This window comes from Salvelinus sp. IW2-2015, linkage group LG35 (genome assembly GCF_002910315.2).
Source record: "Salvelinus sp. IW2-2015 linkage group LG35, ASM291031v2, whole genome shotgun sequence".
NCBI lineage: Eukaryota > Metazoa > Chordata > Actinopteri > Salmoniformes > Salmonidae > Salvelinus > Salvelinus sp. IW2-2015.
Genome location: NC_036874.1, coordinates 10,082,924 through 10,100,652, shown reverse-complemented (window position 1 = coordinate 10,100,652; position 17,729 = coordinate 10,082,924). Strand labels below are relative to the sequence as shown.

The 17,729-nt window shown below is 39.6% G+C and overlaps 1 protein-coding gene across 1 annotated transcript in view; it reads right to left on the bottom strand.

Annotated features, from left to right (window-relative positions):
* The window catches only part of LOC111958845 (ubiquitin-conjugating enzyme E2 E1), a 44,882-nt gene that overhangs the window by 13,250 nt on the left and 13,903 nt on the right, over positions 1–17,729 (bottom strand). The window contains exon 4 of the mRNA XM_070437256.1: positions 1,459–1,591. Coding sequence (XP_070293357.1) covers positions 1,459–1,591 — 133 coding nt within the window. The remainder of the gene's footprint in view (positions 1–1,458; positions 1,592–17,729) is intronic.

Sequence of the window (17,729 nt, the reverse complement as noted above, 5' to 3'; positions counted from 1 at the left end):
AGCACCTTGGAGATGGTGAGGGCGGGGCTCCAGTTGTCCTTCAGGATGTCCAGACAGATCACCCCCTGACTGTTGATGTTACAGTGGTAGATCCTCGTCCGAAATGTTACCTGGTGAGTACAGGAAAAGAAAGAAAAGCATTTAAAAGCATTTATAGTTTAGAACCCTGGTTCAGCATCAATACTGACAGTAGAATAGTCTAAATGGGACAAAATAAAATAGCAGTGTGTGTAATTTCTTCGTTGAGCAGATGGTGACAACCTTTATAACACGGCTGCAGACTTGATATACCATAACAAAATACCAGAATTTAATTTCCTTAGGCTTTAATATAGCCAAAAGGGGGCAGCATGGTGCATTTACCAATATGCAGAAAACCTTTATAATTGTCATGAAATGCCCCAGAAAAAAACCCATGCCCATCTCTAATCTCGCTACAACCGTTACATATATTAGTTTGAGAGGAAAACAATCATTCCCATAAGACTTTCACAGGGATTCAAATAAGGGGTAAAAATTACTTTATTTGGTTTCAAATGTGCTGATGTCAAATCTTTGTACAAGAAACATCCACACAAACATCCCTGTTAAGTTTACTATCATGTTTCTGATTGACCGTGAGTCTGACATCTGTTTAGGCCTGACACCTGACACCAGCCCAGTCCTCCAATCACCAACATCTGGACAGACTGACCCTGACCTTGCAGAGGAAACTTCTAATGAGCCTTGGCATTCTGAACACACCGAGAACAGGACATTATAAATAACCCCACAATGGTGCACTCTCTGCCCCACTAACCCTAACAACTGAATCTTATACTTCCAATCTGTCCAACAAGCTTGTCAAACTGGAGTTTCAGTTAGGGGCTTGAAAAAAGCTCTGGTAAGAGTCTATAGTATACAGCAAAACTCCAATGGAGCATGTATCATGTGCTATAGTGACGGAAGGACTGGCTACAGATCACAGTGGGACAAAACACTTGAGCCCTCTGGCTACACGGAGCAGAGCTTGAGCCTGTGGATTTGTTTGAGTCTGCTGTCAAACAGCAGAGCTTGTTCTTACACAGCTCAGAGAGAAACAGAGACAAAAAGAGAGAATGAAAGAAGGGGGGAGGAAACAGACAAAATGAGAGAGAGTCAGAACTCAAAATGAAAGCCAGTGAGAGGGAAATTGGGTTATAAGAAGCAAAGAGATATCCAAAAGCACATTTCATACACTTGATAATGACATCCAACAACCGAAAATACTCCACAGGGTATGTTTCATGAAAAGGCTAATAAAGAATGAATTGAAAATATGAACTGGTAAAGGCTTGGAGGAGCACACCAGATTTCCAGAAAATCATGTTAGCTGTTGAAATTACATTAAAGCAAGAGTTCTCCACACAGGAAGAGAGCAGCACAATGGCACTAAAGCTATAAACCATTTGTGGTCACAGTGTGGCGGTGGGTGCTGACCTTGGGTGGTTTGAAGGGGTAGTCGGGTGTGAAGGCGATGTCCAGGAAAAAGACCCCTCCCTCGTAAACAGAGCCCGGTGGTCCCAGGATGGTTGACCTCCACTCATAGATGTTGTCTCCTTTGGGTCCGGCGCTGAAACAGAAACATGTCAATATGTTTAGCAACTCAGGGCATTGGAATTGACAACCGGCTACTGACAGCGTAGCCTAAAGTAGACAGTCTGAGTCCAAGTGAGCAAGAGAGCGAGGAGGAAATGCTAGTTTCTGACAAGTTAATGAAGCAGAGATTGGAGATCCTCAGTTTGCTCTTTTTAGCCTGAGTTTTAGTTCTGTTCAATGATTATCACTCAAGCTATCTTGGTTGTGCTGCCAAAGAAAATCTGAAACATTCTTAAACCCCCCAAAATGTGCAACATTCAAAGGCTAATATCATCATCCATCCATTGAAATAAACAGTTTGTTAGTTGGATTGAGGATTCTCATTTCACAAATAGAGAACAATTTAACTTTGTCAATTCATACAATATATACACAAAAATGTAATTGTATCTTGAAGGTCCTTTATTAGATGAGTAGTTATGTTGAGTGGGGTGAGGGTCACATCTGTTGGATAGTCTGGTAATTAATGTAATTTCCATATTAAGTCTCCACCCTCCCCCAACAGAAGACTGTCTGGAACACCGACCAGATCAGAAATCCCAGGACAAATGAGCAATTCCTCAGATTTCATGTCATTACTGTACATGAACTTTAACATCGACCAAACCCACAGGTGCACAAGAGCACACACACCACACACGACGACGACTGCTCACACAGACGCTCACAGAGATTGGGAGCAGGATTGCAGCAGCACAGAAAATGCATGACTAGCAAAGTCACCAATCGCTTTGTTCATCTTGACAAGCACCAATAATCTGTGACTGACGTTTCCAGATGGCCATGTCAGAATGAAATGACTAGCAAGTTATGCTTTCTCCACAATATAATAACCTCAAATAGCGCGACTTGAGTATCAAACAAGTGTCTGGCTCAGTGCATGCCCATGAGAATGGATCAGTCTCCACAAATAGAATGAAAGGACTAGACACTTCCTCTTTCCTGTAGTGTCAACACATTCAGATTTCACTCATCTTATACTATTTTTTTTCTTTTCTAAAGCAACTGTTCAAAGCCTTTTTTAATTAGTTAAGGGACTTGAATATTTTTCAATAGCTGTTTTTTGCCCATAAGAGCAATGCAAATCTGGACTTATCTTGATGAGGCACAACGAAAATCTGTTTTATACTGGTATGATTTGGAAATGACTTAAGCATAGCATCTGGAGACTATGTTGGGCAATATTCATTGTCAGTGCATTGCAACAGGGCAGATGTGGCCTATTAATAGCTAGCTGTAATGAATCTGTAATGAAGAAATGTTCTGATGTTGCTTAGGTGGGTGAGGTAACCACTGCACTGTTCATGGAGAAAATTAGTTGCAACCAGACACAGGGAGAACTGTTTTTATGTGGGTAGGGGAAGAAGTTATTTACTCATCTACACATCCCTGCACCAGAGGTAATCTGCAGATTTAATGGGTCATGTTCATAAGGCCCGAAACAGAAGAAAGATGAGTAAAATGGGAAGGTTGTATGTGAAATTATCCAACGAGAACTACTGGTTTATATTTTCCGTTGTAAAGAGTTTTGCTACAGTGTGCCATTTTGAACACACAGTTTAGCTGTAGGCAATTTCATTTTCAATACTTACGGAAAAATAACATTTAAATCAAGTGTCTACATTAAACATGATTCAAGGTGAAAAACTCATTGTAGCTTAATAATGCAATAATAAAAAATAAACACCTCCCACTGTGCCAGATGTGTGATCCTTTTCAAAGCAGCACAGATACAGGGACTCTTTCATGTCCTTTGAGGCCGATCACTTTCGAGCCCAGATGAGATAGATGAGACAGCATGGCAGAGGATCCACTCTGCGCCACCTCTGTGTAGATCTGACAACACACGGACCTCTGGGTAAAGGCTAAGTCAATAGTTTAAAGTACATGCCACGACTGGAGGTTACCCGGCAACCCCCCCACCCCACACCACCAGCAGCAGGGATTGTGGTGCTTTGTGGAGGCTGCCTGAGCATTCAGGACCTGACCGACAGTCTCTCATTAGACCAGTGGAGTGGGAGAGCAGAGCCGAGGCCACAGCATCGGACTGAGACAGAGAGAGGCTGTCTAGGTTAAGGATATCGACTGAATCAGCATCTTGAATGGCCAGGTTTAGGTGTCAAGGGAGATTCTGCTCACCCTTACATCCTGCTTTGGTCATGGGATGAATAGAGATGTTTTATAGCAGATCCTATTCTCCAAGCCCAAAACTGTGCAAGGGGTATAAGTAATCATTAGAGCCACTCTAAAATGCACAATGATTTTAATGCTAGTCAAAGGATTTGAATTTAGGATGCTTAACATTTATAGGAATGAATGTGCCTGCTCAAAATCTTACATCAAGTCGCTAGACGTTAGAAGACGGACAAAGCACCAACATATCTGTTTTTGTCATGTGGCATAATCTAACCCCAGACTAATTTCACTGCATATAGGCCTATAGCCGAATACTGCGATTTCGCAACAGTAATAGAGCTCTCCTCGCTCTACTATGGGAACACTCATCCATTAATGCAGACATATCTAGTTGAGTTCAATACACATGACATGAAACATGAAATCGCTACGGTTTGCAATAATATCCTGTGTGCGACTCGAGAGTTATAATAAATCTGCAGTACGTCGGTAGATTTCTTTGAGTCACTGAGTATTTGGGTCATTTGTTCCAAGAATCTGGGATGCATTAGTGTGCGGGTGTCCGTGAGAATCTACCACTAGCCATCCTCTGCCATTACACTCATGTGGGAATGGCTCCGACAGCTAGAGTGCTGCCTCCGCAACAGAATGCAACCCAACAGAATCCCCAAATAAAACCCCTCAGGCCCGATTTACTCTGTTTTCAAACCGCTGTAGAACTCACTTATCATCTTGTTCGAATCCAAATTTAAAAAACGGAATGCCAAAACATGTTATGCTTGTCAGTTAGCTAGGCATGGTTGATTCCTTTTTAACATGATACAAGTTGTATCTCATCTTTTATCATGCCATATTCTAAATGAAATAATACACTGGTAAATCTGGCATACATATGGAAACGTTCAATTAACGGAAGATGGCTATTCATATGACCGCAGACACAAAACCACTGACTAGATCGTCTACATGATGTTGATCGACGACATGGACAAACCACATACATATCATAATGAACCATGTTCATTTCATGTATGCTCTTACATGCCCATAGACAGTGGACAAAGAATCTATTCTGAAATACATCTCATTACTGCCTTAATTTTGCTGGACCTCAGAAAGAGTAGCTGCTGCCAAGTCAGCAGCTAATGGGGATCCATAATAAATACAAATAACACCATTTCAATATAAAATATACTAGGCTGGCTGACACAAAGGAACCCTTACAAAATTTTGTTTTTATGGAGGCGGTGTACTGCAGGCCTTCTCCATTCATACACCGTTCCACTTCACACCAACGTTACTGGAAACTATCTATGTAACAAGCTGTGATCCATAAGTAACGGAGACCAGACATAATTTCCATATATATTGAATGACCTTTCCTTGCAGTGGCTGTGAGAGACTAGTGCACCCCGTGTCCCATTTAACATGGTCTATATTACATGATTCCAGACAATCTAGAGATTGTGCCAACATGCCAAAACCTTTATCATATTGTATGGCGATTACAGTAATCTCTGGCAAATCGGTGACCTTCCCTCCACGGGCTATCGCCAGCTCTGGTAATTCTCCCTGACATCAGGGAAGCAGTTGAGTTGACGAGCAGATGCAGACAGGTGATCAGCCTGTGTCATTTATCCTACTCATGATGACAGAGACAAGCCAATGACAGAGTTCTACCGCTGCTGACCTCAGTTACAGGGAACATTGCTTAATCGTGTGTGTGACAGACAAAAATACTCAAAACTCAGACCATTCTAGGATGGCCCATGTTGTTCACTTACAGTATTTATGAAAATTTGTGGGGTGTTTTCTGGCAAGCACTCACTGTGTGTAGGAGTGTGTCTGTTCGACAGAATGTCTAAAATGTTCTCTCTATTCCACCTTTGACATCCGCTGTGCAGCCAGAGACAAGAGAACACAAAAGGTTATGAGAGTGTAATTTATTCCTCATCTTATTAGCTTGTTAACACAACAAGCTAATAACTGCAGAAGACAGACAGAACCAAGCACAGAGACAGAAACTATGCCAGCATTTGTAGTTCAGTTCAAGGTCAAAAACTGTCAATGCGTACAAAATAATAATAATAATTCAAATATGCTGCCAGAAGGCAAAGTAGCAACAACCATACTAAATCAACAAATGAAAAAGGCATTTGAGTACATGTTCATGTGTTGAATTGTTAACGTACAAGGCCAGGGAACCTTATGGATGTGGTGACTAGAGAATGTGCCTTCTTATGCAGTACCAATTGAACATGTACTTGGTGCAAGTGGCCCAATCCACAGTTCCTTAAAATAATTGAGCAAAAACCTTTTATACCTCAAGCTGTTCAGTATGTTGCTGTATAAAAACGTCTCAAAATTGACCACCACAGCAAAAGGTGTTGTATAAAAGAGTAACGGAACCCATAATTGAATGTGATTCAGTCTGTTTTGGCGCTTTTTAATGCTGCCATGTGCAAATAGAGCTATTATCTTAATTATTCACCATTCCAGTTAATTTCCCTTAGGCACTTTTCTTTACTAATGGCATAGTCATTCAGTTAAGATCTTCCGTTCCATTGGCGCGGTGGCGGTTATCAGAAAGGGAACTTAATGACGCAATCTTTGTTTCCACTGACCGTGAAAGCAAAGCGCCGACGACCAATTACCATGTAGCTCAGCAACAGAGGTGACACCTCCCTCCCCAGACTTTCGTCTTTATTTGCACAAATGACATGGTTTGTTTTTAAATCAAGCCTTTTATTGTTCATCCTTACTATGAATACTGTAATTATTTGCCTGTGATTTATCCTGAAACAAGCATTTATGGCAGAAATGGTTGAATATGTGCACGGTTTCTTCGAGTACAAGTGAACCACATACAAATATTTACCCCTAACAGACCATTTCACATGCTGGTTCAATCAATTTAAACTACCTTCCATTTGGAATTGATGAGAATGTGTACTTTGGAAGGTACTTCAGATACTTTTATGACATCAATAGGTAATACAATCTTTTCTATTCCCATTCCTCCATTTTAATTACAAAGATGTTTCTAAAAAAACAGGGACTTTGGTGGGTAAACATCTCTCTCCTCGCAGCATTGCTGGTGCCTGAAGCAAGCTTCTTATGCATTGCAAATGTTTGTCTCAGGACTCTCCATAAATAATGTATAACATATATCATAATACACAGGCTTCGCATACATGAATGACTCAAAATGATGGAGTCATTAAAAAATAAAAATAAATCACTTAACCCACAGAGTTTGTGTGTACTGAACTGAAGTATATCACAACAAAGGAGGCCATACTTGAAGTAGCTACATCAGAAAAGCACTGCTGCTCTCACTCCAAACCCTTAACCAGTCAGCCACGACCACAGGTTTTTTCAGTACACATAATCCTCCCACAAAGCTGCAGCTCCCGGGGCAGTTGCTTGGCCTTGTGGCCAAGGAAATAGACTCGTTACCAGAAGGTTACTGGCAGAGATGAGTGGTGTGGTGTTATTCTTTGGTGAAGCACATGATTTATAGCCTGGTTTCCGTCTCTATTCAGCTATTACCTTCCACTCCTTTCGGCAATTCGATCATTAATGAGCTCGAGGAGATCAAAGGATTTGATCCTGAATCGATAACCCGCACAGCTATCATCCAATCACAATGTTTATGCAAATTAGACTGATAGCAAAACGTTCTAATTTACTTCATAAATTTAATTGGAAACATTCTAACATTGAAATGTATTACATCAGAATTCCCATTGTAAACAAACATTGGGTGTTGGAAGAACAGATGCTTCCCCATTTAATGCATTTTTACCACCAGACAATGTGATCAGACAATGTGATCAGACAATGTGATCAGACAATGTGATCAGAGAAGCTGAATAACAATATAAACACAACATGCAACAATTTCAAATATTTTACTGAAGTACAGTTCATTAAAGGAAATCAGTAAATTGAAATAAATTCATTAGGCCCTAATCTATGGATTTCACATGACTGGGAATACAGATATGCATATGTTGATCACAGATACCTTAATATTTTATTTTTTAAAGGTAGGGGCGTGGATCAGAAAAACAGTCAGTATCTGGTGTGACCACCATTTCCCATACGCAGCGCGACATCTCCTTTGCAGAGACTTGATCATGCTGTTGATTGTGGCCTGTGGAATGTTGTCCCAGTCCTCTTCAATGGCTGTGCGAAGTTGCTGGATATTTGCAGTAACTGGAACACTCTGTCGTACACGTCGATCCAGAACATCCCAAACATGCTCAATGGGCACCATGTCTGGTGAGTATGCAGACCATGGAAGAACTGGGTCATTTTCAGCTTCCAGGAATTGTGTACAGATCCTTGTGACATGGGGTCATACATTATTATGCTGAAACATGAGGTGACGGTGGCGGATGAATGGCACGACAATGGGCATCAGGATCTCGTCACTGTATCTCTATGCATTCAAATTGCCATCGATAAAATGCAATTGTGTTTGTTGTCCGTAGCTTATGCCTGTCCATATCATAACCTCACAGCCACCATGGGGCACTCTGTTCACAATGTTAACATCAGCAAACCACTCAGTCACACGACATCTGCCCGGTACAGTTGAAACCGGGATTCACCCATGAAGAGCACACTTTTTCAGCGTGCCAGTGGCCATTGAAGGTAAGCATTTGCCCACTGAAGTCAGTTGCGATGCCAAACTGCAGTCAGGTAGAGATCCTGGTGAGGACAACAAGCACACAGATGAGCTTCCCTGAGGAGGTTTCTGACAGTTAGTGCAGAAATTGTTTACTTGTGCAAACCCACAGTTTCATCAATGTCCGGTTAGCTCGACTCAGACCATCCCGCAGGTAAAGAAGCTGAATGTGGAGGTCCTGGGCTGGCATGGTTACACGTGGTCTGCAGTTGATGTGAGGCCAGTTTAACATACTGCCAAATTCTCGAAAATGACATTGAGGCGACTTATGGTAGAGAAATGAACATTCAATTCTCTGGCAACAGCTCTGGTTGACATTCCTGCAGTCAGCATACCAATTGCACACTCCTTCAAAACTTGAGACATCTGTGTCATTGTGTTGTGTGACAAAACGGCACATTTTAGTGGCCTTTTATTGTCCCCAGCACAAGGTGGACCTGTGTAATGATAATTTTGTTTAATCAGCTTCTTGAAATGCCACACCTGTCAGGTCAATGGATTATCTTGGCAAGGAGAAATGCTCACTAACAGGGATGTAAACAAATTTGTGCACAGAATTTGGGAGAAAAAATGTTTTTTGTGCACATGGAACATTTCTGGGACCATTTCAGCTCATGAAACATGGAACCAACACTTACCATCTTGCGTTTGTATTTTTGCGAAGTATATTTTTGAATTGCTCAAAATATGTCACCAAAATATATTGCTACTTCTGGGACACGCATTGGGCTAGGCTACTGGTTCAAGTTATAAGAGACATACAGAGAGGGTGGAAGAGAGAGGCCAGTGGAGATGCATGAATTGCGCAAAAAGTGAACAGTGAAGACAGAGAAGAGAGAAGTTAATTCATAGGCTGGGGCATTAACAGTGGTGGAAAAAGTACCCAATTGTCATACTGGAGTAAAAGTAAAGATACCTTAATAGAAAATTACTTGAGTAAAAGTGAAAGTCACAGAGTAAAACACTACTTGAGTACAAATCTAAAAGTATTCGGTTTTAAATATACTTAAGTATCAAAAGTAAAAGTATTAATAATTTTTAATTCCTTATTTTAAGAAAACCAGACGCCACCGTTTTCTTGTTTTTTATTTATTTACTGATTGTCGGGCCACACTTCAACACTCAGACATAATTTACAAACAAAGCATGTGTGTGCAGTGCGTCCGTCAGATCAGAGGCAGTAGTGATGACTAGGGATGTTCTCTTGATAAGTGCATGAATTTGACAATTTTTCTGTCCTGCTAAGCATTCAAAAATGTAATGAGTGCTTTTGGGTGTCAGGGAAAATGTACGGAGTAAAAAGTACATTATTTTCTTTAAGAATGCAATGAAGTAAATGTTAAAGTTGACAGAAACGTAAATCATAAAGCAAAGTACAGATACCCCAAAAAGTTACTTAAGTAGTACTTTAAAGTATTTTTACTTAAGTACTTTACACTAATGGTCATTAATCCACCATTTGTATGCTAGTCTACATATTAGGCCATGCCTATTATAGTGAATTTAGGCGACGTGACAAAACTTTGTTGCCCTTTGCTCAAACATATGAAATGCCGTTTGGGTCTTTGCGTGTCAAAAAAGATACACGTCAAAACACTATTTGACGCATCAAATAAGCTTTTCATTTGACACATCAAATAACACAATTCTATTATAGAATGTTGTGTGTGCTGAATTTGCACATGCAAGTAGGGACAATCCAGATGTTACAATCCAGCAGATTGTAACATCTCTGAAAAAAGATACCTTTTTAACCTACCTCGGTGTAAAGATCACCAAAAATCTGTGAATGATCTTAATTTGAACCCTGATCTTAATCTGTCCCCAAAAAAGTATCCTCATGGTTAGGGAGGGATTTAAGTCTTCATGGAAGGGTGCTTTTATCCAAAGCTGAGGGGCTATCTTTTTTCATCTATTGACATTCCCAAATCCACTTTCTGTACCTTAGATAGGCTATTGTACAACTGCATATGGAAAAACAAGCCACATAAGATAAAAAGAGATGTTATCACCAACAAGGTTTGTGATGGCGGTCTAAATGTCTGACTTCACTCTCTTTAAATCAGATATCTAAGGTCAACTGGATTAAAAAGGTACATAAAAAATCCTCAGTTTCTGGAATATTATACCTCATTTTGTTTTTCAGAAGTTCGGAGGGCTTCATTTTTCACTACAAAGTCCATATATTGTGGGTAAACTTCCTGTGAAACTGCCGGCTTTTCACAAGCAGGTTTAATGTGCTGGGCTTTGTTGTATAAACAACTTTTCAACTCATACATTTTTTATATGGAACAATGTGTCGATATTACATAGAAACAAGATGTTATTTTACCATAATTGGTTCTCGAAAAACATTGTCCTTGTCAGCCAATTAGTTAATATTAGTGGTAATCTATTTACGTTGAGATAATTTATGGAAAGATACAACTTTGAGGTTTCAAACAAGGAATATGACACTGTTATTAAAGCTATACCTAGTGGGATAAACTTTACTTCAGAATAATGCATATTTTGGAATGTCCACGATTGTAAGCGATATCCAGGTGAACGGCATAGGTCTACTAGATACGAAATTCAACAATCGTTTATTTAGGGATATTTTCTACAGGAAGTCTATTCCCTCTGTGATATTTTGTTGGGCTTCATCGTTTGATGTAAACTGGCGTCGTGCTTGGCTCACTCCACACAAATGTATGGTGACCAATAAAGTAAAGGAGATCTCCTTTAAGATTATCCATAGATTCTATCCGTGTAATAGCTTGATTTCTAAATATATACCTGATGTTACCATTGAATGCAGTTTTTGTGAACTAGAAACTGAATCTATTGTACACTTATTCTGTCATTATTTATATAGTGAAGTGTTCTGGACTGATGTAAAAGTATATCTTGGCCTCAAATTACATACAACCATTGGAATTTCTAAGTTTGACCTTATTTTACCACACTGATTCCACAATTGAACGTGAGTATGTCAGAAATTTCTTTATTTTATTAGGAATTATTTTCATACAGAAATCAATTTATGAAGAAAAAGCCCCTTTTCTTAATTTTTTTAATCTGATTTGGAAAACTATTTAGTCATTAAAAATGTATACAAAACAAAATGTAAAAAAAAAAAATATTCGCTACATGTCTGTATTTGAATTGATATGTGAATTAGTTTTATTTTTTCTAATTTCTTTGTGGAATCCCTCTGGCTGTTATGTTTTGCATGTTACTGTTACTGTTAATAAAAAAATAATAATAATAAAAAAATACATATTTTTTTAAAGCCAAGCGCCACCATTACGATCACTGTCAAAACTGTACAATACCGCATTGGTAATAAGGCATTATTTGTTCGACCGAATGTGAAAACATCTGTGTAAGCATTTGATATTAGATCAGGGTCAAATGAACAGGATCAAAAACGTTAGCAAATATCTTTGATACAGATGTTATCAACAACTTCTGGGGTAACTAGCTAGCTTTAGCTTGGTACCTAATTTAGCTAGCACCAACGCAACCAGCCTGGAAAAACAACAACAAATGAACAGTAGAAACTGCAGTAATTTTCAATATTCTTAGCAATGATTAGGGAATCCATTAGAGTAAGTATTAGCTAGGTAGCCACTTGTTGTTCTGCTATTGAAAAAAACTAGCTAGCCTGTTGCCCAAAACTAACGTTATAAGCATCCAGCTAGCTTCATCTGACTACTATACTATGACAGGACCGGGTTGTGAAGCTAGCCACAATAAGGATTAGCCACAATAGTGGAATTTGCGGTTCACCTTTAAAATAAAAGTCCCTCTTTGAAAGTGATGCAGAAGGTTACAATTGGTGAAATCATGTCATATTTAGACTTGATAATGTTAAACATGGTTGGAGTGTTGGAATGTGGAGCAATGAAATGGGGTATCAGTCTACTCGGTGACACCCAGAGAACACAACTGTGAAAAGTTTACGGGAATATTAGCGTTGTAGAGTTTATTGTGGGACTTTGACTGTGGGAAATAACCTCCCTAGTCTGCCTATTGTGCGTATTGACATTCATATTGCATTGTACCGCCGAACCCCATCTTACCCCATTTAATTGATCCCCAACTGTTAGGCACCAGCCTACTCGCAATGGCTGTCTGGTATTATGGTGCAATAATTTACATAGTAATGTAGAATGTTCATTCAAATTATGTTAACTGATGAGGCTCATGCAACGGAATGTATTTTTAGTTCTCTCAGTTGAGTTAAATCAGTAAATCACAGTCCATATTGATGGGTACTTGGGATTAAAATTTCAGCAAACTAACTGACCCTAAACCGGTCCACAAACGGGTAAATTTTTTCATAAACAGTAAAATTACTTGATCAACAGAAAATATTATCAGAGATCTGTATACAATGACGAGATGCTTATGTTTCCACCCTAACAATGGCAGTCGTCCCAAGGCAGGAAGGCAGGCAACAAGTTTAGGCCCAAAATAAGCCCATAGAAACGCATTGGATTTATTTTGGACAGATCGGGGTGAGAGTAAAACCTCTCACTTCGCCTCTTCCTCTCTGATACTATGTATGCATACAAGGACTGGACATTTTTCATTAAGCGCATGGAAACATGAAACATTAGCAAGCCTATCGTCCTACAGTCAAAAGGCTATAGCCTATTATTGAACATGCAACTCATGTAGTAATGAAGCAGTTAATAAAACACATTTTCAAACATTTGCGGAAAACAGTTCTAAAACTGCGCACCTAATGCGAGCAGTTCCATATGTGACAGAGATTAAAATCTCAGCTCGAAATTTAGAGGGGGAATCTAATAGCAACTATGATGGGTTGCTAAAATGACTAGGATTGTGCCTTTGGCTTCTGGACAACGATAGAGAGTTGATATGAAAACCAATAGAACAAGAGATAAATGCTGGTTAATGGCATGAGGAAGTCTATAAAATAATTGCCTCCACGTTTCTATGGCTTGATTTTTGCAGAGCTACTTTGAAGCAAGGTAAGACATGCTTCATTATTTGAAGTAAAGTAAAACGTAAAGGTTTCAAACAATTATACCGCTTCAAGCTCACACAGCAAAGTGGTGGGTGGCGCTCTGATAGGCAGGCTATAGCCTATGCATCCGAATGGCGAATGGGAGGACGCGCTTTACGATTTGAGATTGACAAATCAAAATAGCTAATTTTTAATGAATCGTGGCCACCAAAAAGTTATCACACGATGTCATATAGAATTGTTATTTTTTGCGCAATGACTGCGCTTACAAAAGCAGGTTTCACTCCAGTAGCCTACAGGCGTTTTGAGGAGCAACTCTCCCGCTGTCTGACAGGTGGTGGGCTATTCCGCTCCTCAAACTAGGCTCTGTATGCTGTGCCCGTGTGATAAACAAAATGCATGACAACGAAAAGCCCCACGCACCAATTGGATTCAACAAAATTATGCAAATTACCCTATAGAGCAATAAGCATGATGGGTCAAATGTATTTTCGTCAACTAACCGACTAACATCCCTAATGTGTACACTTCCTGCTTTTACTCTATGGGTACACTTGCAATGGCCACCAGTCCACCCATTATGCGACCAATGACTTTAATATTTTAGGCCAAGGCCACATTTGTGCCGACACCGCAGAAAAAAAGGGTATTATTCATTCATATAGGCTCTCAGGTTATTACTCATCTGATAATGACACTTCATTTACAAGTTGTCACCACGAGAAATCTCAGTTGATTATGATGAACAAATTGTACATTTTTGTCTGTACAATAGAAATAACTGAGATGGTAAAATGAAGCCTAATCCTCTTGGAACGGTCTATTATTTGTAACTCGGAGAAACCCATTAAGCTTTGAGATGGTATGCCTGCCAAAATGGTAATGGCATCAAGAGCAACTGTTTACTTTGGAGTTATTTGTTCCTTTGTCAAGATTTGACTGTTTGCTTACGCGTTAGCTGTGGATTACCATCCTGTCAGTCTCAATGACCTAAACGGCTTGTGTGAACCAATTGTGTAATGGCTAGACTTCACCATAGAGTGGCCACGTGATGTGTCACACTTGGATTCCCATAGAACACATTAACATTTGGGACAAATGTTTATGGGAAGTGCTGCACAAACGAGGACATTGAGAATCCAATGACACGCATGAATCAAGACAGGCTGTGTTAGCTTTCAAACAAGTGCCTTGGTGGAGGGAAATAAGGGTAAATTAAAGTGAGATGATGTCTGAGGTCTGGAACAAAGCATGTTACATTCAGTCACTCACAGCTCATTTCTTTTCCACTAAACTTTCTCTGCAAAACAACTGACAGACTGTTCATTAGAACATGCCTAGTTCATCAGATGCTACACCAGCTCAGTTTTATCAAAAGCATATGAGGTTTGAAACATTTGAAATTTGAAAACATTTGAAATCGTGTACAGGTGTTGGATCTCAGTTTGACCTACATTGCCACAGCAAAATAATCATGCTGCAACAGGATTTGTACATTTAGTCCATAATGTTGCTTGATGGGTGGTTAGGCTATTAGCTGGCCAAAAGTAGGCTACATGAAAAGTGCAATACTGTTAATATAGCCATGTGTTTGTTTATGTAAATCAATTCTCAGCAACAAAAGACTGATCAAATTAAGATCCTGTATTTGTACTAGGGTTTAATATTTTCCCTGTGTTTTACAAAATGTTCCATCCCAAGAATAAATCACTTTCCTCCCGAGTAACCTTGTATTTCTCGCCAAAACTGGAAGTGTCATTCTAAAGCATATAAATATGTCTGGATTTGATCGGGATGAAAATTCAAGCCTGATGCTACCTGAGCCAGATTATGAGCCCTACATTAAAACACATTTTAGGAGCCCAAACACCAAAAAGCACCAATGATTGTGCTGATATCTAATAGGTGTACATATGATAGGCTATCGCACATTACGCACGACAGAAAAACATAAAAGCCCATATGTATGCTCTCTTGGGTAAATAAATGAAACAAGCACCAGTAATCTTTTTGAGTGTGGATTGTATTACTGTACTGTATTATATGGACTGGAATTACACACCCCATTCAAACCATGAAGCTGGGAGAGAACACACAATGCTGGTGGAAAACATGCACGCAGAAACCCCAAAATAAAACAAATCCCACCCCAGACATAGATTACGATAGTGAAACTGATCAGCCATATGTTTATGTTGTAATGCCATGGATGTTTGCCATCAGTTTATCACTAAACCACCCAAAACACACCCACCCACATTGTAAATACCAATCCCAGACATTATGATAGGGAAATTGATCATGGATGTCTATGTTGTAATCCTATGGATGTTTGGCCATCAGGACATCCCAGTTTTACACTAAAACCTAGTTGAATCAGATGTCAATTAAAACCCTGCACAACCAGACCCAGTAGCGCTCTGTTCAGGCAGAGGGTTGGTCACCACCACTAACACCAACTCCGCCACCACTAACACCAATTTGATTTTGAAATGTAATTATGGTCCATTTACAACTTGTATAATTAGTAGTGCTTGACTTGGGATGAAAGAATGCAGGAGCGGTCTTTTCCCAAGTAGGTCTATTAGACCATTTTCACAAATTACATTATGCTATTGAGACCTCTGATTATTCTCTGTTATGGGTTAATACACTTTTAACCAACTTTCCATTATTATAGTCTACATGAAAAGTAAGCATTATTGACTGGAATGCTGCTGTGTCTGATCCCATGTAGACCTACCATCTCCTGCCATAGTGCTCTTGATCAAGGTACCGGTCAGTCACGTTGTCAACATGGGGTCAACCTTTCATCTGGAGAGCTCCTGGGTGTGCAGGCTTGGCTTTTGATTCAGCCCTGAAACACCCAAGTCTGCTTATCAAGATCATGTTGAGCAGTCGATGTTTAAGCTACAACGTGTTTAGGCCAGGGCTTGAACAAGTAGCTATCCTGGAGGATGGTTGCCATAATTGCAACCCAATACCTTTGTCTTTATAAAATTATTCCCTAATTCAATTAATCAAATGGATAATTTAGGCTACTTCAAAGCTAAAATATTCATGTTTCAGGGGAGATCGATGCACATTATTTGACGCAATTACATGGCTATTGTTTAATAGCGGGGAATACCATCTTATTTAATAGAGGGGAATTCCAGCAGATTTATTTTAGGCTATCCAAAGTGCCGGTGGAAAGGCAACAATGACATTAAAGCTTAGTTAACTAGCGAGATAGCCAATTCAAAACATAACGACTACAAGTTATCTAGTCAGTCTGTTGCCTGTCATTTTATACCTGCTGCTGAAATGTCACTCTCCCCCCTTGGGCAACTCGCACATACACACACACAGACAAGCACTGAAGGGTCATTCCGATGATGGTTGATATATCGTTTTTTAAGTGAGTGATTGATACAATTTAAAAGCGTGCCTTGATGAATTACACGAACAAAAATTATTAAACACATTTTTATGACCTCATTTGACAACTTGGAGCAGCGCATGCCCATTTTCAATCTGCGCAATCTCAAATAGCCTACTGTCACACAGAGATTCACAGACTAACATCAAATAAACTTGAACAAAGCAGAATCATAAATGAATGCCCACTCTCCATTGGTATTCAATGCAGACCCCGTCTTCATTCCACTTTGATTAACTTTTTTTGCCTCGATGTGTGAATCTGGGCCAGCGATAGGATACTTTGTTTTATAGAGGAGCTGGTATGCAATTCCCTAAAAATTATAGGTGCCGGTACGGCGCTCCGGACAGCCCAAGTCAAGCACTGATAATTAGTAGGCTGACGTATTGCCTACCTTTCATAATATTTCCCCTAATGTTGTGAGACGTGCTTATTACTTTCTCTTTCGCTCTCAAAAGCGAAATGAAATACGCTTTGTTCTCATCTTCATCATTGTAAAGACATGCTTGAATAATGTCTAAGATGCAGACGGCGTTCGCTTCTCTTCACAAACATAGAATGGTTATGGTCTGAAGAAATAACTGCTATAGCCTATCGCCATCACGAGTTCTCTTTCTCCTTTCAAACTCCCCACAAGTTATTTTGGCTGCTGTATTTAACATTCAGCAAAAAAGAGCAGGGCTGCATCTCTCTTCGAATAGTCTATTAGTATAAGAACTGCACACAAAAAATGTCCAACAAGCTATTCTAGCCTAGCTTTTCCTGGGGCTCCATAAGAGCTAATACTGTATTACCTAAAATAAGTTTGCAAGGACATCCATATACAGCTCTGGAAAACATTAAGTGACCACTGCAAAATTATCAGTTTCTCTGGTTTT